Source organism: Mustela erminea, chromosome 1 (genome assembly GCF_009829155.1).
Source record: "Mustela erminea isolate mMusErm1 chromosome 1, mMusErm1.Pri, whole genome shotgun sequence".
NCBI classification, from domain to species: domain Eukaryota; kingdom Metazoa; phylum Chordata; class Mammalia; order Carnivora; family Mustelidae; genus Mustela; species Mustela erminea.
The window spans coordinates 213,984,818-214,007,844 of NC_045614.1; the positions used below are offsets into that span (position 1 = coordinate 213,984,818).

The 23,027-nt window shown below is 49.8% G+C and overlaps 1 protein-coding gene across 3 annotated transcripts; it reads left to right on the forward strand.

Moving 5' to 3' along the window:
- Positions 1 to 1,817: 1,817 nt before the first annotated feature.
- On the forward strand, positions 1,818 to 19,764 carry ETS2 (ETS proto-oncogene 2, transcription factor). 3 transcript variants are annotated; one of them, XM_032355107.1, is made up of 10 exons: positions 1,818 to 2,043; positions 6,092 to 6,163; positions 8,622 to 8,733; positions 9,954 to 10,073; positions 10,393 to 10,593; positions 12,081 to 12,164; positions 13,205 to 13,426; positions 14,232 to 14,495; positions 16,523 to 16,641; positions 17,495 to 19,764. In XM_032355107.1, the coding sequence occupies exons 2-10, from the start codon at positions 6,092 to 6,094 to the stop codon at positions 17,708 to 17,710; spliced, it is 1,410 nt and encodes a 469-aa protein (XP_032210998.1). In that variant the 5' UTR covers positions 1,818 to 2,043; the 3' UTR covers positions 17,711 to 19,764. The 3 variants fall into 3 exon arrangements, with proteins under 3 accessions (XP_032210998.1, XP_032210988.1, XP_032210978.1); XM_032355097.1 differs by lacking the exon at positions 16,523 to 16,641 and having other exon boundaries at positions 1,939 to 2,043; XM_032355087.1 differs by lacking the exon at positions 9,954 to 10,073 and having other exon boundaries at positions 1,939 to 2,043.
- Positions 19,765 to 23,027: the final 3,263 nt, after the last annotated feature.

Genomic DNA, 23,027 nt, shown 5'->3' on the forward strand with positions numbered 1-23,027 from the left:
AACTCCCCTCCAAGCCCCCAGCCCACACCGGCCCCTCCAGGAGGGAAGATGGCTTCCCCCAAAAGCAGTGGACATCAAACGACTCAGGGAGCCTCTGAGCTTGGACAGAACACCCAAGGTCATGGCAGCTGGTGCTATGGCAAAGGAAGAGGCAGTCCCACTTAGGGTCGCTGAGCTTAATAGGATGGCTGTAGGCATCAAGCTTCTCAGACACTATCAAGGGCTGAATGAGTTGCCTAGGGAAAAAGTCCCTCTATTAGCTATAGCAGCGGCCCAGATGAGTCAGTATTTTCTGCTACAGTGAAAAAAAAAGTAGCATACTCTTCACGTCTCCATGGTAACTTACTATGGATCTGCATTCCATTTATGAAACTCCTTCTTGACCTATCTATGATTTCTGATCCAGGACTGAATATAAACTGAGAAGCCATCAGAATCAGATCAGTCTCCTAGAAACAGCAATACTCCACTGCACCTGGGCTATCTGAGCTGTGTAGACCCTGCCTCTGACTCATGCCTAGTAACACCTGAAGACCCTCAGGTGCTTGGAAACATTGCAGTGCACTAGTATCTCAATTATCCGGGTAACTCCGGATTTAGGGTTGCCATGGAAACCGGCAGCCTTGGTAACGGAGAAGGGAGATGGCTCTTCTCCCTTCCCAGCACTGCAGTCCCTGAGATAGATGCGCCAACTTTCAGTCCCTTGGCCTTCCCCAAACCGGATTGTTTTATTTTTTACCACCTTTAGGAATCTAAATTTTTCTCCCAAATATTGAGAAGCTGAGTAGGAAATGCACTTATTTCTACGCATGGACTCAATTGTAGCAATGGAAACCAGCAGTAGGGGTGATGGTTCTGACCGTGACTGGGACTCAAACTTGAGTTTTAGCCGCGAATTTCCCATTCATACGTTTTATGACCCGGCAAGTTATTTACCCTAAGGTTCAGTTTCCCTTACACTTTTTAAGTGGGAACAGTCACGGTTTGGAGAACGATACGCATTCGTTCGCCCGGAGCAGCCTCGCCAACGCTGGTGACCATGCAGGCACCGCCCAACTCTAGGGGGCGCCCCGCACACGATGCCGGAGGCTTGGGGCTTCCCGGAGCGGGGCAGGCTCAGCGCCCCAGCCAAGGGCCGAGCTCGGACCTTTATCGTCTCCGCGCATTTCGTGATAGAACGATGAGAAATCGTAAGGCCAAAAGGAGATTCAGAGATGGGGCCGCTGTGAGCCCCTCATTACCCAAGCCCCGCGGCCACTCGGTGCCGCCACCCCTCAGGACAAGGGTGGGGGAAACCGAGTCCTCCCAGGAGAGACTCCCCGCCTGACCTCCCCGGGCTCCCACCCGCTCGGGGCGCCGGGCCTGCAGCCCCCCGCGCGCCGCGGTCCCAGAACAGCAGGCGAGGGACCGAGCCAGGTGACAGCGGGCGCCGAGCCGCGTCCCGGCCGGAAGGAGCCGGCTCCGCCCCCGCTCCCCTCCCTCTACGCCTCACCCCTCCTCTCGGCCTCCCTCTCCGCCCCTCCTTCTCCTCCGCTCTCCTCCCTCTCCTCTGCTCGCTCCCTCCCGCTTCCTCCCTCCTCCACCGCGTCTCGGCTTCTCCCTCCCCTCCACTCCTCTCACCTCTCGCCGCCCCTCCTCCGCCCCCACTTCTCCTCCTCCCTCCTCCCCTCCTCCACCCCTCCTCTCTCTCCCCTCCCATCTTCTCCCCTCCTCTCTTTCCCCTCCCCCTTTCCCCTCCTCCCCTCCCCTCTGTCGTCTTTTCTCCCTCCTCCCTCCTCCCTCCTCCCGCTGCTCTGAAGAGCGCGCCGCGCAGGGCACTGGCCGGTTACTTCCTCCGGTGGCAGCGCAGAGCGCGGCGCGGCCCCTCCTCGAGCTCCCGGAGCCGCCTGCCTGCGCCCGGCCAGTCCCGGCTCCCGGCCCCCCGCCCAGGTGCCCGCACCCGCGGCCCGGACCCCCGGCCCGCCGCCCTCGTCCTCGTCTGCGTCCGCCGCGCACCGCGGAGCCGGGCCCGGAGCCGCCGCCGGCCCTGCCCGAAGCGGCGCGGTAAGAGCGGGGCCCGGGGCGGGCGGCCGGGCGGGCCGGGGGTCCTCTCCCGGGGACCCAGACCCCGGGCGGGGGACGCGGATAACCCAGAAGTCCAGATCGCGAAGCGCAGCCGGGGTCGCGGCGGGGCGGCGACTCTTCCCCGGCTTCGGGCTCGCTCCGGGTGCCGGGGCGGCTCGGGGGCAGCTCGGGGAGGGGGCGCGGGCCGGACGCCGGTGGGCCCGGCGGTGACGCGCCGAGCGGGCTGCGAACTTGGGCCGCGGCCGCGGCTAGCCGGGCGGGGCGCGCCCGCCGGTTTCCCTTGCTTTTGTTTTTAAAAGGAAATGCGGTGTGGTGGGGGGCTTCTTCCAGAGGGCGCCCCGCGGGCTGACTGCGCCGCGGCGTCGGCGCGCCCGGCCACGCCGGCGGCTTACCCGAGCGCTCCGGGCCCGGTGGGATCGCGGGTGCCCGGCGCCCACAACACCTGGAGGCTGCAGCTCCCCGCAGACGTGCCGCGTCCCGGCTCACCTGCTCGGCCACTCCGGGGCCCGGCCAGGGGCGGCGGAAGAGGGAGGCTCCAGGAGGGGAGACCCCCGCGGGCGCCCCGGGACTTCTGGATCGGGGCCCTCTGCGGCGCGGGGCGAGCGTGGGAGCCCGTGGGAAACGCGGTGTGGGTGCGCGCGGCTGCCTTTATTTTCGCGTTCTTAAAGGATTTCGAATTCATACTTACAAATGTGGGGTTTTTGGTTTTGCTTTGGATTTTATTTCTCTCTCTCTCTTAAGCACAGGAGACTTAAAATACTGGCCTGTATTCAGTTTCAGGGTAGCTTAAACTGGTAGTGACGAGCTACTTATTTAGAAAGTAAAGAAGGGAGCCCTTTGGAGATAGAGGTAATTTATTTTAATTCACCAGTAAGAGGTTCTGTTCGTCCCGGACAATGGAAGCGCCCGTGCGCTATCTGCCTGTCCACAGCTCCACCAATCAGGGAGATAAATCTCCAAGTTAAGGTTTATTAAAATTCTGAGTAATATCACAGTACAGTAAGGGTTAGCACTGTGGGCCCTGCAGGGAAATATTCACTCATTTCTGGCGTTAGTCATTCCTCTCTCCAAACCGGTAACTTTTGAAAGAAAGAGCAAACCAACCTTGCAAAGTGGCAAATGGGTTTGTTCTTGGTTTTGTTTTTCTGATTTACCCAGATACTAACCTGTGCCCTGACCTCTCTGGTAAAGGATCAGTCCTTCCAGAAAGGGTACTTTTGTTAGGCTCTTTGTTTTAAAATTTCTCTCTTCTCAGCTCACACATTTCTGCCCGGTTTTCTTTTGTTTTGTCCCAAAGCAGCAGTCAATAGGGCAACGCCACCTTGCCCTAAATTTGAAATTGATTTGGGCAGAGGAACTTGCCCTCTTAACAAGCTTTGTGGAGTGAAATAAGTGAACTTCAATTTCCCTCGTTATGTGTCTGCCTGAAACCAGTTGGAGGGACACTGATTCCACATGGTTTTTACAAAACAGATTAAAAGCTGGACAACAAAAGAATTGTAGTCTGTAGCTAGTAATTAGAGCTCTTTAGGTGGGAGTGGTAGACTGCTTTTTCTCCTGGTATTTGTACCCAGGAATCAGGCGGACTTTACCCATGGCTTTCCATACCAATTCTCTGTCCACCTCTGCGAGGCTGAGAACATGTATGCTAAAGTCGGCAAGTTGTCTGCAAACCAGACTTAGAAAAAGAGCTGGCCTAGTGGGCTCAGGAGGGATCACTGGTAACAGTTAAGGTGTCTTTTCATGTGGGTCTTCTGTGTGAGGTTTATTTATTTAATCAACAGGTAATAAGATTTAGTTCCTGAAGCTCAGACTTAAGGACCATGTCCCATGGGAAATAGTGGTGAGCTGGGACAGGGTCTAATAATATTTGTATGTGCTCTCCACTCCTTAGTGATGTTCTGGGAGAAGGCCCATGCCTCATCATCCCAGTTACCTTCTCACGGAGCAGCTCCGTCGGCTGGGACTGATCTGCCCTGTGCCCCCTTAGTCAGCCGTGTAGTAGCTGTGTGATCCTGGGCAAGTCACCAGAGGTCTCTGGGTCTCCCTTGCCTAGTAAGATGCAACATCACTGTAAAATGTTGACAACATCCATCTCTGAGAAATGCCAGGGAGACTCAGTGAAGGGGGAATGTGTAGTCGCCCAGCATGGGCTTAGCTATTGTCAGTAGGATCCTGTCCAGGGGCCATTGTTAGTGCATATCGACTCCTGAGTTCACGTGGATGGCATGACCCACTAAGTAGAGATTCCGAACCAACGTGGCCACTTTGGATCCAGAACAGATTCCTTCCTCTGCTCCCCTCTTGCCCCATAGGACAATTAATTTATTGTTTACTGATTTATTATTTATTAATTTAGTCCAGCCTTCACAGGTCACCATGATAATTGCTCGTACTCTGAGGGTTTCACCAGTGCCTCTTGCCTGCTCTGCGGCCTAGACTCCCCTCCCATGATGCCTTTCTAGCCGTGTGTGAGTGTGTGTGTGTGTGTGTGTGTGTGTGTGTGTGTAGTACTTGGGAGGTCTGGTTGAGCCATAATGTTGATCATAAAGAGAAGACAAAGTACAAACTGGAAGTAGTCACAGGGAAATGTCCTACTTGCCACCTCCATAAGCCCTATCAATTGCACAATATTTTAATTACTCAGAGTTCCTGGTTGTAACAGGTGGCAGTGCCCAGGGGAGATTATGGGGGAAGACAATTAGGGGGACCCTGTAAAGCTGCCTGTAGACCTTTGGTTCCAAAGCTGGAAAGCCAGGATGGGGGGCGGTGAGGCGCGCCCCATGGGGTAAAGGTGACTGCCATTCATGCTAGCCCAGCTTCTTCAAAAAGGAGTTTTAGTTTCAGTCGCTCTGTATTTTTATATACCACTCTGGTGGCATTATCTTGGTACCTTTCTTACTTATTAATGTAGAACTCAACCGGCCCGTCCTGTGTTAGGGCTCCAGGTTCAGTTTTTGGTCTCCAGCGGTGCCCAGTTGCGAGCCACATAAAACTAGAAGTTTCCTAACAGCCACATTCAATGTTGGGAATGTAAGTGGAGTTAATTTCAGTATATCTCAACTAACCGGATACATTTGGAATATTACATAAACGTGTAGTAAATACAAAGTCCTGACTGAGATACTTTACTTTTTTCTACCAAGGCTTTGAAATCTTGTGTATTTTACACGCGGAGCTCATCTCGACCCATCCTAGCCCTGTGCCAAGTGCTTGGTGGCTGCAAGTGGCTGGTTACTGCCGCGTGGGTCAGCGCAGGTCTGTCTTGCAGAAGCAAGTACAGGCTGCTCCGTTCATGACCAGCATTACTTGCCCTTGGAGGAATGAGCAGCCGAGCAACACACAGAGCAGACCTATTTGGAGTTGGTGTAGTCCCCACGGGAGGGTCTGGGACAACACAGGGAGTTTGGTCTGGAGCAGTGGCTCTGGGAACCTGCTCTGTCCTTCAGGGAGTTCTTCCTTAGCAGGGAGGGGCTGGGCCCTAGGAAGCTCTTTCCAGCATGCTGACCTGGATCTGGGTCCTCCAGGGCTTCCTGGGTTGAGCTGACTGCCTTCACCTCCCCCTGCCCCCAGCAGATGGGAGTGGCCTGTGCCTGCCTGGCACCCCTCTCTCCCCGAGGGTGTCCTGCACCCTGAGCCGACCATGGACATGGCAGTGAAAAGCAGCACACCCCGCTCCCATCATGGGAAGACGAGGTCCTCCTGGCCTAGCTCCCCCAGCCAGGTTCCCTTGGGAGGCCCTGACCTGCCAACCAGAAAGTGACTTTATCTGTGTGCTTTATCTCTAAGTGGAATTCTGGAGAGAATCAGCGTTATTATTTAATTACTCAAATAGCCTACCCTTTGTGAAAAGGGCTTTTTACGTAAGAACTGGCATTCAGGTTTGAATGACCTGTCTTGCTGTAGACCTTCACAGACTCCCCCAGAATTAGGGTTGATGAAGCCAGTAAAAACTCATTAGAAATGTGCGTGATTTGTTGCCCCCATAACTCTTTCTTTATGTCTTTTCGTTTTTCTTTCCTTCAAGATGAATGACTTTGGAATCAAGAACATGGACCAGGTAGCCCCTGTGTCTAACAGTTACAGAGGGACACTCAAGGTAAGTGAGCAAGTCTTCATTTAAAACCTCTTAGAAAACACTGGAGAACTGAATCTCTAGGAGAAAAAAAGACACATGCTGGGTTCTAGAAGACTGGTTCTTGCCCTAGCCTTTTAATTTATGGGCTGTGTGACTCTGGATTGTTTGCTTAAGCTCTCTGGGCCTCAGTTTTCTAGTCTATAAAATGGGTCTCCTGATGCTTGTTCTACTTGTCTTCCAAGATATGAAACCATTTAATTTGCAGATGGGGAGGCTTTTGTGGTTTATTTCTGAGATTCCTGGCAGGTGAAAAATCCTATGATTCTCAGTAGGACAGAGCTCTCGGAGAAGCTGTCTCCACTGCTATTCAGTTCCCCAGTGAGTTTCCCCGGAGCAATGGGCTGGCTGTAGAAGAACTGGAAAGGAAAGAGCTGAGCAGTGGATGACCAGCCCCGCTGGGGGGCTTCTTTCCTTCAGAAGAGCCGGTGCCCGTGGGGCTGCAGGTCCCTGTCCTCCCGGCTGTAGAGAGCAGCGTTGCCTGTTGGCGTAAACCAAAACACAGATGAACAATGAAGGAGCTTTTTCCAGTGCATAATAACCAAATTTCATGTAGCTGCTATCTCAGTTCCTTTGGGGAACGTTCTCGAGTAGCACAAACTGATCATTTCCCCTTTGCCTTCTCCAAACATGACAGCGAGATTGGATTGTTTTCTTAGCATGGTGTAGTAAGCACGTTTCAGGGCTGCGATTTTTAGACTCGCTTCCTCCAAGCCTGCGGAGTTATGTATCTCTGTCGTGTTGGATTTTCTGCTGTGAATCCTTAGCAGGTTGTTTGTCTGGGAGAGCCCAAAGAACCAAAAATGGGTACAGAGACTGTATGGTGAAGGTCACGTATGGTTGAAGGTCATGAAACTTCAACCCAGCCAGTTCTCTGGTTTGATTTGGTCAGCTGTTTTCAGTGTGGCAGAAACCATACGAGAAATTGCACTGTGAAGTTTGTAACCATACCCCTGGGAAGAAATATTCTTCTATAAGTTAAAAAGGCTTCAATGATGCCCATGTGATTTCTGGGTTTGGAGAAGAAACAGTTATTGCTGAAATTGAGGTGTTGAAATACACAGTGCGAATTTGTATTGTCTTTTGGCTTCCTGATTTTTAAAAAAAGAACTTACAGGAAGGAAAGGAGAGGCATTTCTTGGTCACCCGGGGAAAGGCTAGTGGGAATTTTAAAAACTGATGGGCTATTTCACCAAAATTAACCCTAAAGTAGTTCATATGTCTACGTACGGATTTCAAACGTGATTGGTTCCCCCCCTAGGGTTTTGGCAGTTGGACATTGTTGTCCTGGACTTTGGGGGGCTGGCCTCCAACATCATTGGGACATCATTGCCTTGAGTGTTTTCAGCAGAGTCCCAACTTCTGCCTGCCTTCTTACGTAATGCGTCATGCATTGTTCTGCATTTCTAAGAAGAAAGCACCCAAACCAATTTTATTTGTAAATGTGTTGCACATTTTTTAAATTGATGACTCAACAGATGGGTCATTGTGTTACACATAACATGGGCTTTCCAGTTTATGTTGGAAAAATACAACCATCTTTTACGTTGTTCCTCAGCAAGTCAGGCAGTGATGAATCAAGACTCTTCTCTGTTACTTATCAACCGGTCTTACACTAAAGGCTCTCTCTTTCATAAATGTTAGACGAATTATCAGAGATCAACACAGTATCTTTTTCTGTGTCTCTGTCCTCTTCCTCCCCCTAAGCTATAGAGAGTTTAACTTGAAACCTCTTTCCCTTTGGAAATTTTTCCCCTCAGTGGATGATGTGGGGCAAGGGTCTTTTCAAAATCTCTACATTTATAAAATTAATCCTTTGTGAGGAATGTTTTCATACGTATTACTATCTTCTGAACCATTGGAATTGATGAGGGGGAAATCTAGTTTCAATTAAAGCGTTTCACAGTTGAACATAAAAATAAATGCTTCCACAAATAGTTTAGCTTCATGTTTGTTTTCCAAGTTTCATTCAGTCATCTGCCTTCGCTTTAACTGCAGTAACTGAGCTAACTAAAACTGTCCTGTGGAGCGTGTGACTCAGTTTCCCCTTGATGGGACAGAGGGGCCAGGTGTTTGGACCAGCAGGTCTCTAAGTCCCACCTAACACTGTTCTTCTAAAATCCCATCATTTTTAGATTTGTTTACTTAGTTTACTCACTGAAATTAGTTAGGCCATTAAAAGGAAATTCCCAGTCATCTTGACTCCGTGAGGTCGATGCAATGATCCAGAGTTAAACAGAATCCTTTCCATCACTTTGACAAGAAGTCTGGTTGGATCATTGAATGGTCATTTCCTTTTATGGCTTTATAATTGCCAGTTTCATCAGGGTGTATCGGGAAGATGACCATGGACCACGTTTCAAACAGGTAATTCAGTGAGTTTAAATATTAATTTCAGTCTCCTTTTCCATCTGTTTTGCAGCGCCAACCAGCTTTTGACACCTTCGATGGGTCCCTGTTTGCCGTTTTCCCCTCGCTCAGTGAAGAGCAAACTCTCCAAGAGGTGCCCACAGGCTTGGATTCCATTTCTCATGGTAATTTGTTACTCAGACTTGACCAATCATGCATGATTTCCCATAGTTGAGTTACTAAAAACATGACCACTGGTAAGCGACAAAGGTTGGTTTCTTCAATCTCGGGTTTGAAAAGTCAGATAGTGACTGTGGACCTGGGAAAAGACGGTTTTCCTTCTTCATGAGCATGAGGGTCCTGACGTCATGCACCACCAGACACACTCCAGACTGCAGGAGGGCCCTGAGATTTCCAGGGATGGGATGTTCTCATCCCTTTTGCAGACCCAGGCCCCTTGTCCCAGGGGCACCTGCAAAGCAGACCATGAAAGTGCCCTCCAGCTTCTCATTCTAGGGTCTCACCGTTAGGTTTGATCATCCCCTGCCCCGGAGTCTTGGGGCAGCAAAATTATACTTGCTGGTTTGCATTTACTTCTATAGTTCTTAATGTTGTTGTTTATTATTTTCTAAAGGGATAGCAGTCAGATAATGCCTATGCAATTACTGTGATAGGGTTATTAGTTGGAAACATTCCAGACATTACTTTGTCCTGTGAAGTAGGTGCTAGAAAATATAACCTAGAAAATTAATTAAAAAACAGAGGCTTGCATAAGCCTGCCATGAGATGTATAATACTTTCTCAACTTCTGCTGCCCCATCCCCCAATTTTTGTTAATATTTATACTCTTTTTTTTTTTTTAAGATTTTATTTATTTACCAGAGAGAGAGAGAGAGAAAGCACAGGCAGGCAGAGTGGCAGCAGAGGCAGAGGAGAAGCAGACTCCCCGCTGAGCAAGGAGCCCGATGTGGGACTCGATCCCAGGATGCTGGGATTATGACCTGAGCCGAAGGCAGAGGCTTAACCAACTGAGCCACCCAGGCGTCCCCCCAATATTTATACTCTTTTGAAGAGTGCCATCAACAGGATGTCTGGGTGGCTCAGTGGGTTAGGCTTCTGCCTTCAGCTCAGGCCATGATCTCAGGGTCCTGGGATCGAGCCACGCATCATGCTCTCTGCTCAGCAGGGAACCTGCTTTCCCCGCTCTCTGCCTGCCTCTCTGCCTACTTGTGACCTCTCTCTCTGTCAAATAAATAAATAAAATCTTTAAAAAAACATAAAAAAGAATGCCATCAAGGTTTGCAGTTGGAATTGTTCCTTCCTGAAAACTAAGATTTCTCCCCTAAATTCTCTCTCCAGTCTTGCCTGCTTAAAGTCCTCATGTCCCCCTGGGTTTTCTTTCTAGACTCTTCCAACTGTGAATTGCCTCTGTTAACTCCATGCAGCAAGGCTGTCATGAGTCAAGCCTTAAAAGCTACCTTCAGTGGCTTCAAGAAGGAGCAGCGCCGCCTGGGCATCCCAAAGAGTAAGTGCTCTCCAGGCACTTCCCTGAGTCCGTGTTGTAGGAGAACAACAAATCTGACTGCAGTTGCCTGAGACGACTTTTTCTTCCATCTTTGCTTAGAGCATCTTACAGGGTGGCAAGGATGTGGTTCACCTGCGCTGGTTTTTAGTTGGACCCTGTTGACTGAACACTTAATCCAGCACTGTTGTCAGGGTCTTAGAATTCCCCGGGGTGTCTTGCTTCTTTAGCCAGTCTCTGGAACGCTTCTGGACTTTGTGAGTAGATCCCGGAGTAACTCCATTTTCTCCCTGTGTTCCGTCTTTGCTTCCCTCCCCGGCAGACCCCTGGCTGTGGACCGAGCAGCAAGTGTGCCAGTGGCTTCTCTGGGCCACCAATGAGTTCAGCCTGGTCAACGTCAATTTCCAGAGGTTCGGCATGAATGGCCAGGTGTTGTGCAACCTGGGCAAGGAGCGCTTTCTGGAGCTGGCTCCTGATTTCGTGGGCGACATTCTCTGGGAGCATCTGGAGCAGATGATCAAAGGTACCCACCGAGGAACTGGGCACCTCGCTGTTGGGGAGAGCCATGGCAGGGAAGGGAAATGGGGGATTCTGTGCTCCGCAGTCGTACGGTCGGGGTTTCAGATTGTGTAGAGCAAGATCGCCTGAGAATGCCACCGAGTGAGTCAAATGTGTGTCAGTGATTATAGGTTTTTTAATCTGTGTGTGTCTGGCATCAAGGATAGCCACCAGGCAATAACCTTAATCACTACCTTATTGACGGTGATCCGATGGCTTGCGTCAGGGGCGTACGTGTTGCCTCAGACTTGGGAGGCCAGCAAGTCCCGTGTTTTGTGGCTCACCTTATGGAACCCAAAGAAGAAAGTCAGCCTCAATGAAAGGGAGCCTTTATTCAGACAAACTCTGTGAATTTGACCATGAATTTTCCTAAGACCAAATGGAATCCAGCAGCAAGAATTTCTTCTGATTTTATGTATTTAAACACAGGCAGACATAATTGATGCATATTTATATATTGACATTACACAGACTGGCCATTGAACAAAAGAACTTTCATCTTATAGAAAGTTTTGGTTTAGACCTTAAGAGAGTGTTGACAGCAGTATTAAAAATATATCCAGTTAAAAAGGAGAGGAAAAGCTATAGTGAGGGGTTAGGTTAAAAATATGAGAAAACTAGTTCTTTGGTCGAGTTCAGAGCAATAGTTCTCGCTCACTTGGTTTCAAACACAGAGTTTCAACACTGTTTACAGACTCAGAATCTTTAAAAGACCTTGGGATTCAGCCACCCTCTCTTGGCTGTGGCTTCTAGGGGCCAAGGACACTTATGTTTGGAGACCCCCAAATTCTCCCTGAATTTGAACAAGTCTGATTGGACAAGTTTCTGGTAAATCTGTTCACTGGCAGGTTGGGCCTGTTTTACCGTCACTCGGGCTGTAAGTCTGAGGGTGTGGATTTGTGGGTATGCATGGTTCAGTGTGTTTGTAGGAAGTAAGCACACACCAAGAATGCTAACCTTTTCAAGGTCCCAGTGCACCGTGGCACCTTCAGGGTCCCATAGCACTGCTGGCCTCTCTGTGCCGAGCTCATCTCGCCCTGGAGAAACGTGGGGCTTGAAACCACAAACCCTAACCTCAAGCGGGCAGGAGCTGGGTCCTCTTTACTAACCCACTGTATTCCCAGCCCCTGGGACACGTGGCACTTCATAAATATTTAACTGTCTGTTGTTGGCACGGATGAATTAAAATCACAGTGTAGATATTTAAAATTATGCAGCAGAACATTTCACTTAACCAGTGATAGCATTCACTCTGGAAAACTTACTCCGGATATTAGAAAGTGTGTTGTCATCTCTAGTTTTTGAAAAAGACCAAGTGACACCAAATCCCGTCAGCTTAAATATGAAACATAAATGCATTTAATTATCCTAATATAATCATATAGCAGTAGTTTAGAAATAAATATTCTTTCTTGCATAGTTTTAACCTCGATTTGCAATCCTGTTTTCCAGAAAACCAAGAAAAGACAGAAGATCAGTATGAAGAAAATTCACACCTCAACTCAGTCCCTCATTGGATTAATAGCAATTCACTAGGTCAGTCCAATCAGTTCTGTCCTGAAGACCTTGGTGTTAATTTTTTCTATTAAATTGGGACTCCCAACCCCCCAAAATAAATCAATAAAATAAAAATAAATCTGTGGAAGTTCCAAAGGCCAGTCTCAGCCTGTGCTGTCCCATCGGGTGACCACACGTTGAGCCACTGAACACTTGAAACGTGGCTGGTCCACATGGAGACGTGTGGTAAGAATATAAGCTTAATGGAACAAAGAACGTAAAATGCCTCCTTAATCAATTTTAAGATACTGATTACATGTTAAAATGATCATTGGTAATAGAGGGACAGGTAAAATATAAAAGTAATTTCACCTGTTTCTTTTAGTTTGCTTCTGTGGCTTCTAGAAGATGTGACATTGCCTACATGGCTGTGTTATACATTGGCCAGTGCGATCTGAGGCAGTTCAGAGAGCCCGGCGTGGAAGGAATGAGCTGAGCAGCTGTGGGCCGAGCTAGCGTAATAAGTAGGGGTCCAGGCACAGGAGGCATGTAGAAAGCAAGTCTGAGTTTGCTCTGATCTTTGGAGTTTAAAGAAGTGTCCTGGAATTCGGGTCTTTCCTTCTGGTCAGTGACACTGATGAGTGTAGGTTACAGGGCAGGAGAGGGACCCTAGCCAGCAGAGCGAGGGGATGTTCCTTACAAGTCACATGCTGGCTGGGAAATCACTTGGTCTCTCTTAGCCTTATTGCCCTCGGAAGCGGAAAGAGCCAGTGACCTGCGCCACTCCGAGAGTCGCATGAAAGCATTTGATAACCTAGGGCCGTAGAAGTGCTCACGTCGAGGTGTCGCATCATGGTCCAGAGGCAGCAGGCGTTTGGGCGAAGGGCTTATGGGCCGAGAGCGGGAACGGCTTGAGAAGAGGAGCTGGTGGGAAAGCGCCTGCCAAAGCCCGTGCGGTTTTGGAGAGGGTTAGAGCGTGCAGAACTGGGTGCATTTGATTTGGTTCAAGGGCACGGAGGGTCTCTGATGACCCCGTCGCTCCTGCCTCATAGCTCTGCCATCCGATTGTTCTATCCCAGGCTTCGGCATGGAGCAGGCAGCGTATGGTGTGCAGACCCAGAACTACCCCAAAGGTGGCCTCCTGGACGTGTGTCCATCCTCCTCGGCATCCAGCATGCTCGGTTCCGAGCAGGAGTTTCAGATGCTCCCTAAGTCTCGACTCAGCACCGTCAGCGTCAACTACTGCCCCATCAGTCAGGACTTCCCGAGCGGCAACTTGAACCTGCTCGCCGGCGGTTCCGGTAAGTCAGGCTCCTGAGAGCTCCGTCAGCCAGTGGGGTGGGTTGCTGCCAGGAGCCACAGTAGAACAGAAACAGGAGCTCCTTAAACAGTATAGCCTGTGTTCAGCCGTTGGAGGAAGTCAGACGCTCCTCTGCGTCCTGAGCAGCTGTCCCGCGCTGTCCCCGCAGGGGACGGATTTGCTCTCATGCATGGACTCCTGCTGTGTTTTAGGCTCTGGGCTGAGTGCTGCGGGGACTGAGTGAATGAGACAGGGCCCCTGCTGTTGCAGCGGGATCCCCCCCACTGCGGTGCGATATTTTGGGAGAAAGTGCAGGAACATGACATTCCCGCAGTCCACAGCTTCCCCACACCAGAAGGAATCCACTGTCTTGAGTTTTGTCCTCATAGATCCTTTGTTCCTGTCCTTGAGCTTATAGAAACGGAATCCTTGCATTACGTTTTCTTTCGCGTTGGTCTTTTGCTCCTCATGTGTCTGGGACCCAGCCATGCTGTTGGATGGGGCACACGGTTGCTCTTTTTCATTGCTGTATAATACTCCATCCCATGAGGACGTGCTCCCCTCCCCCCAACCATGCTCCTGTGGGTGGAGGATTTCCTTGTATAGAGCATTTGTCGTAAGGAGTAAGAGCCTGGCGAGAAGTCCAGGACTCTGCACCAGCGGGCTGTAGGCGCAGTGGGGTTGCTGCAGCCCCCAGACCAGCCTGTTGGACCCATGCGCCCACCCCCCTGCCCCTCATCGCTCGGCAGCACCAGTCGATTCGCTGTCCTGGAGAGTCAGCGTTTGTGCCCGGCTGTCTTTGCCAGGGAAGCCCCGGGACCACGACTCCCCCGAGAACGGCACGGACAGCTTCGAGAGCTCTGACTCCCTGCTGCAGTCCTGGAACAGCCAGTCATCGCTGCTTGACGTGCAGCGAGTGCCGTCCTTTGAGAGCTTCGAGGATGACTGCAGCCAGTCCCTGTGCCTCAATAAGCCGACCATGTCCTTCAAGGACTACATCCAGGAGAGGAGCGACCCAGTGGAGCAGGGCAAACCGGTTATACCCGCGGCAGTGCTGGCTGGCTTCACGGGTGAGTGCGTCACACCGGCCTTCCCTGGGCCCTCCCCAAGGCCCTGACCCAACGCCGTGTTCCTCCAGGCTGTTTCTGCTCCGAGCACATTGTAGCTACAGCCCACACTTGATGCGTGGCTGTCATCCTGAATCAGGCAGGCTGTACCCCTGAATCCTAAGAAGGCCGAGCTCGCACGAACCGTCGTGCACAGTGGCGTGGATGGGATCCCACAGGCCGCCCGCTCCCTGGGATGTGCTCTGCCAGCCTGGAGAGGAGCAGGCCTGGGGGCCCGGGCCCGTGGAGGCCTCAGCTCTGACTCACCCACTCCACGAATCCCAAAGAATGTAAACTGGCCCAGGGAGGGACAGCAGAGCCAGCCTCAAACATCACGGGGACTGTTTACCTTTGCTTGCTTCTAAAATCCATCTTATTTTTAAGATTTGGGCGAGAGCTATTTTAGGCAAAGGACAAATATTAAAGCTGTTTTTAGAACCAAATATTTCCAGTACTTTAGCAAAAACACCAAGATTTTTTTTTTCATTGCTTCATGGGTCTTTAAATGTGTTTTTTTCCTATTTTGACCATATGGAGCCACTGGATTAAAAAATGCCTACTTAAAATATTCAGTACAGAAGCAGTCACTTTTTTCTTTTTTGTCATCCCGAACACCCACAGGAATGGGGTTGGTAAGAAAATAAACAGCCATGCTGTGACTGTCTTTCTTTTTCTTTTTCTTTTTCTTTTTTTTAAGGTTTTAAATTTATTTTTTTATTTATTTTATTTATTTATTTATTGAGAAAGAGGAGTGCGGAAGCCTATGCAAGCACGAGGTGGGGAGGGGGCCAGGGACAGGGAGAGAGAGAATCCAGGGCAGACTCCCCACTGAGCACTGGTCACGACACAGCTCGACCTCATGACCCTGAGCTCATGACCTGAGCCAAAATCAAGACTCAGATGCTCAACCAACTGAGCCATCCAGGCGCCCCTTGCTGTTTTTCATTTGAATATTGGTTACCATTTGTTGACTGTCGGTTCTGTGCGGTTAACTAGGCACATATAGTTGCTTGTCCTTGGAGCAGCCCAGCGGGGGTAGGCGTGACCCTGTTGGACCCGTGGGACAGTTGGCTCAGAGGCAGACAGGTCTCCATGGTCACATGGGAAACCTGGTTGTGCCTGGTTCCAGAACGCCCGTCCTTGGTGCTTTACAGCCTCATGGCTGATGGCTACTGGGTCTTGAGGAACGACTGTTCATGGGTGTGTGATCTCGGGTGGGGCACCTCGCCTCTGAGCTGTTCCTCATCTTTAAAATAGTTCCTCACAAGACGTCAGTTCTAAATATCAATCCAGAAAAGGCATATGAAAACCAAAGTGTACCTCACCAGATCTAGGGAGGCCGTGGAGGCAACCCCAGGTGACCGAGTGGCGTTGAGTAAACCAAGTCGTGGATTAGGCAATTTACCCGCCGTCGTTTGGCAGGAAAGCTGCAGCCTGGGATTCCATGAGACATGCCTCCTTCTGTGGTGAAATGCCGTTTCAGCCACCCCCACCCCGGTCCCACTGGGTGGTTCTAGAAAGGAACCCTGAAACTTATTACATAAGAAACAATTAAACAGGATGAGGAATTTTTTATTTTTTTAAGATTTCATTTTTAGATCCTCTCTACACCCAGCTTGGGGCTCCAACTCGCAGCCAGTCCCCTGCTCTACCCACTGAGCCAGCCAGGCACCCCCAGAATGAGGAATTTTAAGGTGAAGAGTTGCTGGCCCTGAATTTTCTTCCAGAGAGACCCGACTCAGCAACCAAGGGCGTGAAGTGCCCACTTTTTCAGGAGGGGGAGGGTGGAGGGGAGACCCCAGAATGTGTGTCTCGCCTGATGCCATTAAAGCGGTCCGTCCTGTCACCACGCTTGGGAGATGTGCCTTCCTGTTGGCTCCCCGCCCAGAGTAGGGGCTCCCGTTCCTTGGTCAGCCTGTTCCATTGGAAAGGCCCAAAGCCTTGCCGTACTTCAAATCTATAAAAACATACAACTCGCCCCTTTCCCCCAGGAAGCGGACCTATTCAGCTGTGGCAGTTTCTCCTGGAATTGCTCTCGGACAAATCCTGTCAGCCATTCATCAGCTGGACCGGGGACGGCTGGGAGTTCAAGCTCGCCGACCCTGACGAGGTACAGCCAGCGCTTGGGAAGTCGGTCTCTGGGCTTTGAACCCTGATTTCATCACTCTGGGCTCACAGATTCAGCTCTTGGGGCCCAAGGAAGGGCTCCCCGCTGCAGATGAGTTCTAGCATTCTCTGGGTATGTGTGTGGGCACAGGGCAGGCTTCTGCGACTTGCTCTCTCATCTGATAAAAAGGCCCAGGTGCTAAGTGAGGTTGTCTCCTGACCATCTGAAAATGCCTCAGGAATGTGCCTTTTCCCACTGGTGGGGAATGAGCCTCCCAGCAGCCCGGGCTGGTCCTCTGGCCACTGCCGTTCTGCCATGCTCAGTGTAAGCACTCGGAAACCCCGGAGGGGAAGGCCAAGGGCAGATGCCATACTCTCCCCTCCAGGACAATGTTAAAGTAGCCCGTGATCTCGGGCAGCCTTAGAGTGCAGGCTGTCGCCGCTGGCCCACTCCGATCCCCTGGGGAAGCAGAAGCCTTAGAGAATGCAGAATGTCACATGGCTCAGAGCCCCAGCCAGCAGCTGTTGACTGTTGGGCTCGGAGGGGAGAGACACTACTTCTCGCCTGGTTGGGTACGCTTGCCCCCGGCATGGAGCCTTGCTGCACAAGCGGGGACAGGAGGGGACGGTGCTGTGGGCGGGGGACCCTCACTCTCCCACCTGCCCTGCTTCGGCCCTCAGAGAGGCAGCGAGGACCTCCGTGCCGCTGCAGGTGCTGGGACACACCACACCCTTGGGCCCCTTCTGTAGTGCTCAGGTTCTCTGGGGGCAGCAGACATGAGACTCCTCGCCGGGGCAGGTCATTCATTTTCCTGAATTGCAGATTTGAACTCTTTTCCCGCCTGTGCCTGCTGCAGGTGGCCCGCCGGTGGGGAAAGAGGAAAAACAAGCCCAAGATGAACTACGAGAAGCTGAGCCGGGGGCTGCGCTATTACTACGACAAGAACATCATCCACAAGACGTCGGGGAAGCGCTACGTGTACCGCTTCGTGTGCGACCTGCAGAACCTGCTGGGCTTCGCCCCTGAGGAGCTGCACGCCATCCTGGGCGTCCAGCCGGACACGGAGGACTGAGGCCCGCGGGGGGCTGCGAGTGCGGCCATCCGACCCACCGCTCCAGTGACCCTGACAGGCGGGATTGGACACGTCCAGGAGAGTCCCCAAGAAGCAGTGGCCTTATTTCACTGGAAACCATGGCTTTTCACCCGAAGCAGCATGGTTTCTCACTTGTAAAGCCCACTGATGGGAACGCGCTATGTATGATGCTGTGACCTCAGAGTGGCCAAGAAAGAAGTGCTGGGAAGCCGTCCTGGCTCCGAGCAGGCCATGTGACAGGGACGTGCAGGCCGTGGGATAGTCTCCAAGGAGCAAGCGTATCTCGGGCACACGCATTTTGGCTTTTTTTTTTTTTTTTTAATGTACTTTTGCCTTTGGCTGCCAAGAATCACAAAGGCAGAAGTGGTCTCTTTGGTTCAGCGAGGCGGAGGGTGTGGGGAGACAGCCGTGCCATTTCAGAAGTTAGTTTGTATATATGACTGTAATCTTAATAATTGTTGTCAAAGTCCTCTCAGAGTCCTATTTAACGAGAACTGTATATTGTAATTTAAAATACTTCCGTACGTGTATTGGAAAGATCGCAGACACCCGGTGTCTCTGTGGTTCCGAGGAGCACGCACCGCGCTTCGCAAGCCCAGGGTCTGCACAGGCGGACGGAGGAGTTGTAAAGTGTGTATTATTTACATTTAACATGCCTACAGGTAGACATCGAAGAGGGTCAGTCCCTGTTTCTGTTTGGTTTTGCCTGGATGATTATCTGGCAAGACTTTGTACATTTGGGAATTTTTATAAAACACTTAACGTTATTCTCCGGAGGCCCATCCCGCCTCTGCCTTCTCTTTAATTGTAATGTAAAAGCTATAAAGCGGTATTTTTCTTGACAAATAGCATCTGTTTTCCATTTCTGTGCATGCCTTTAAATCCGTTCATACACAAGACCGATTTTATTTTTTAGTTCAACTGTGTTTCCCCAACAACTAACCTCCCCGACCAGCCGTCTCCTTCGCTTGCCCCACCTCCGCACCCCAGATTATCCTGTATGATTAAAATAAGAATGCTATTTTTGGAAATATGTGGCTCCTTTTCAGAGAGCAGGAGGAGTTTATGTAGCAGCTACTTTGACTGCAAGTAACTCCCTGGAAAAAATGTAATTTGTAAGAAAGCTTTATTTTTATCTGCACTCCATGGGGAGTTAAACATGTCGTCCAGAGCGGAAGCCAGCCCGGGGCAGGTGGGGGACAGAAAGGGGGGGATCTTCAGGAAGCCTCTTGGTCGTGAACAAAACACGACTTTTCCCTCAAGCTGTCGAGGCCCGGGCTATCTGGACACTTGGCCGCTCCTTGCTGCTCAGTGCCCAAGCTCTGTGTTCCTGTTTCCGTGGAGGCAGAATGTCCAGAGGCGAAGAGAGGTCAAGCGAGGCGGGCAAGAGAATCCGTTGGAAGATTCGATGTGAAAAACATTTTGCTCACCGTGGAGACTGTCGTGGTTGTTTCAAAGGACCCCTGGGGTGGGCCTGCATCCGGGGTGCTTGGAACAGATCAAGCCAACGTGGTTTCAGGGCCACACGGGCTTCCCTCACAGTGCAGGGCCGTGCAGGGAGTGCTGGGAGCTGTGGCTGACGTCCCCAGGGAAGAGTCCGTCCCCGCGATGAGGCTGCGGGACCAGGTGGTGGGGCCGGCTGGGCAGCCCAGCGCTGGGAAGGGAGGACTCAGTCCCAGCACCTACAGGAGACCAGGTCCAGTGTCCAAGTACAGGACGTTTTTCTCAAGCAGGACATGTTTATCACTGAGACATCTGTTTATAACATCCCCAGACATGTGACTGGGACCATCTGGCTGCCAAAGGGAATCTTAGTCTTCGGCTCGTTTTATGTGGGGTTGAACCAAGCGAAATTGCCAATATTTGACTTTTTTTTATCTACAAAGTTGGCCGTTTCATGTGATTCAGCCTAATAGTTACAGAAACTAAAGCCCATGGTAACCCTTTGGTGTGGTAATGCACAGACCTAAGGATGAAGATTTTGTAATCTCGCCTTTCCTTTCTCAAATAATAAAGTATTTTGTTTATATAAACGCCTCCTTGTAAGAGTCCCTTTGTCCCACCCCAGCAGGGACGGAGGAGGGTAGGCAGAGTGAGGATAGTGAACCCCGACCCATGGTGCCCCCGCAGTTTCCAGTCTGCTGAGACTCCCATCTCCGTTTAACTGGTTTTACGCATGGGGTCACCCAGCAAATCATGACCAAGCTGCAACCCAGCTGTAAGCTCTTCCTGAAGGAATCCCCCCGAAAAAGTGTTCCCTTACGTCAAAAAATGCTTTTAAGAGGGGATTAGAATAGAAAGATGCGGTTGTCTTGTTTTGGCCAAGGAATTGGCAAAGGTAACAGAAGAAATTGTTGGCTGCTTCTGTGAGGAATCCATTAGGGTTTGAGGCTCAGGAACTTTCGCCGTGATGCCTGACGATCTGATTTACTAGAGGTGAGGGTGATGGTCGTGGGATGTGGGTTCTCAAACACATTTCAAAGTTAGTGATGATGCCAGCCAACAGGTGGGCTACATCAGAGGTGTGCAGGAGCCCCTCCCAATACGTCACCCCAATTGAACCAATTGGGGTTGAACCAAGCGAAATTGCCAATATTTGACTTTTTTTATCTACAAAGTTGGCAGTTTCATGTGATTCAGCCTAATAGTTACAGAAACTAAAGCCCATGGTAACCCTTTGTTACCATGTGCAATTCATTCACCTGGTGAATTGCAACAGTGACGTATTGGTATCTTCAATGGGATCGAGATGAGAGTATTTCTGTCATAAAATCAGCAGACACTACAAATCAAGGCTCCTTTCAAGCCCCGTCAGGGAGCTGGTTCTTAAAACAGTTACCAGAACACCACTGTTCACCAGTATTCACTGTATTAGAAATTAGAAAACCTTTTAAACTACAATTACTTTTTAAAATAGCATTAATGCTTCTGTGGAAAATAACTTTTTCCCAAAAAGTGAGTGTGGCATTGTTTTGCATGTTTTCAGATTTCCTTGATGTTTCGTTTGAAAGAAGGGAGCTGGGTTCTTGTATATTTTTCCACATTCTGTCTTGTGATATATTTTGAAGGAAATCGGGCCTCACACAACTATGTAATCGAACAGAGGTGCATTCGGGAGACATATCCTACACCAAACCTGGCAAATGCAAGTTTCTTCAAAGTTCATTGCAGTTAGAATATGAAACCCTATCAATAAACTTTCCTATGATTATAATAAATTCCACTGGTCTGCCTTGCACTTTGAATGGATTCTTCACCCATGTGTGATTTTTTTTAACATCATGCATTAGTCATTTGGAAAATATTGCTTCAAAATGTTGACCCATTTCAACAGCTAATATCAAACGATCACCTTAGTTGCTGTCATCATGACTTTTACCCAGAAAGTACTGGGATCTACCAAGCTCACAACAGCAGATGTAAATTTTCAAAAATTCAGATTTTCATTTGAAAGCTCCTATGTTATCATTGGCCACAAACACTTTACATTGCCCTCTTTGCAGTGACAGACTCATTCCATTTCCTTTTGAGGACATACCTGTCAGATACCCAATAGACATAACATGTCTGTTGTTCTGGCAGGTAAAAATGGTGATTAGTTTAACTAATCACGGACAAAGTGATTAGTTTAACTCACAATTCACAAAAATGCAGGACAGCATTTCCTAGTAGATGAACTAAGGCAATGTCAGTTCCAGCTGTGAAGGTGTCGTCACCAACTATGACCAAAACTGGCATTTCCTGGGACAGCCCGTCTACCTTAGGGTGCAGCAGTCCTTTACGTGTATCACGGATTACCTAGAAGTTAAAAAGATGTGTATTCACTTATGAAGAAAATTAGTTTTTACTGCTTTATTGAGTTCTTCGGTTTTTGTTTTTTGTTTTTTTGTTATTTTTATTCTGTTATTTTTTTTTTTTCCACTGAGTACACAATGGTAAAAAAGACAGTGATGGCTGTGACAGTTTAGCGCTAAGGCCCCAGCAGTTTTACTGACCTTTGCTTTGCTTTTGCAAAGGTGACATTGAGGATCCCCTGAAAGGGTACCAGAGCCCCACAGTTGTCTATGGACCTCACTCTGAAAACTCTTCTGGAAAGCCAAGCAGCTCATCAAACACAGACTGGAGCAGGAAGCAGGAATTTGACCAGGAGTCGGGTGAGGAGAATTTTCCTTCTCCTCTTAGATCCGGTGTCCATCCTTCCAATCTTACCCTGCCATAGCCAGTTAAGAGAAGCAGTTTTATTTAAAAAAAAAAAAAGAATCATGTGGTCTGTCTCCCAGCTCGTCCACATGGAGGTGAAGAAGCAAACTTAAATTGTCCGAAGGCCACACCATGTCCCGGTTCTCCCCCATGCAGGGGCCCCCGAGGACCTCAGATCTCCAAATAGTGGACACTCATGAGCAGTAGTGATTCGGAGCCTGAAGGAGCTGCTCTGTTGGGTTGTGACGTGCAGGATGTGGGGCCAGAGCAGGTGGACAAGGAACAGGGGGGACACGGAGGGTAGTAACCTGTTTCATCACCTCTTTGGAAAAATCAAGCAAGTTGGCTGTAGGGTTTATTGTGCTTTGGCCTGAACTTGAATTATCATCCTCACCCAGCAGTCATGCACTGCTGTGTGACCTTAGACATGTAACTTCATCACTCTGTGCCTCAGTTTCCCCTCCAGAAAGTGGAGTCACTGGGTGGCAGTGGATGGCTATATCTTTCATTTTTTAAGATGGAGAGAAGTCAGTGACTTGGCACCTGGTAGGGAAGGGGAAGGTACTCCATTTAAGTCATGAGCAAAGCATTCCAGCAGGGGTCTCTGAAGAAAACACGGTGCCCGGCAGTCATGTCTGTTTTCATATGAAGAAACCCAGGCACAGAGTTCAGTGATAAAGCTGGCACTTACCTCAATCAGGGCTCAGACATAGGTCTTCCGTTTCTCAATATTGTCCTTTTGCCGTATAACTGCACTGTGTTTTGTTTAAGTCATTATAAATCCTACCCAGGGACTACCCCCAAGCTTCTAGTTCCTTCTCCTGTTTTGTTTTAAACAGAGTACACAGCCCTTGATTTGAATTTTAAAATTATCCATGAGCCTCCTACCCAAAGGACACCCAGTCCTCATACACACAGCAGCTGGAGGCAGCTAGTTTAGTTTGAGCGTGAATGCGTGAATCCCATAATCTGGGCCAGATGTTAATTTATCTTTTCTGTAATCGCCCCACAGAAGGGTGAGGCTGGAAGCAGTGAAGGGGGAAATCCCTTATTGTGTAATTCTTTTGAAACTCCTGGGCAGGGTTTGAACATGTGA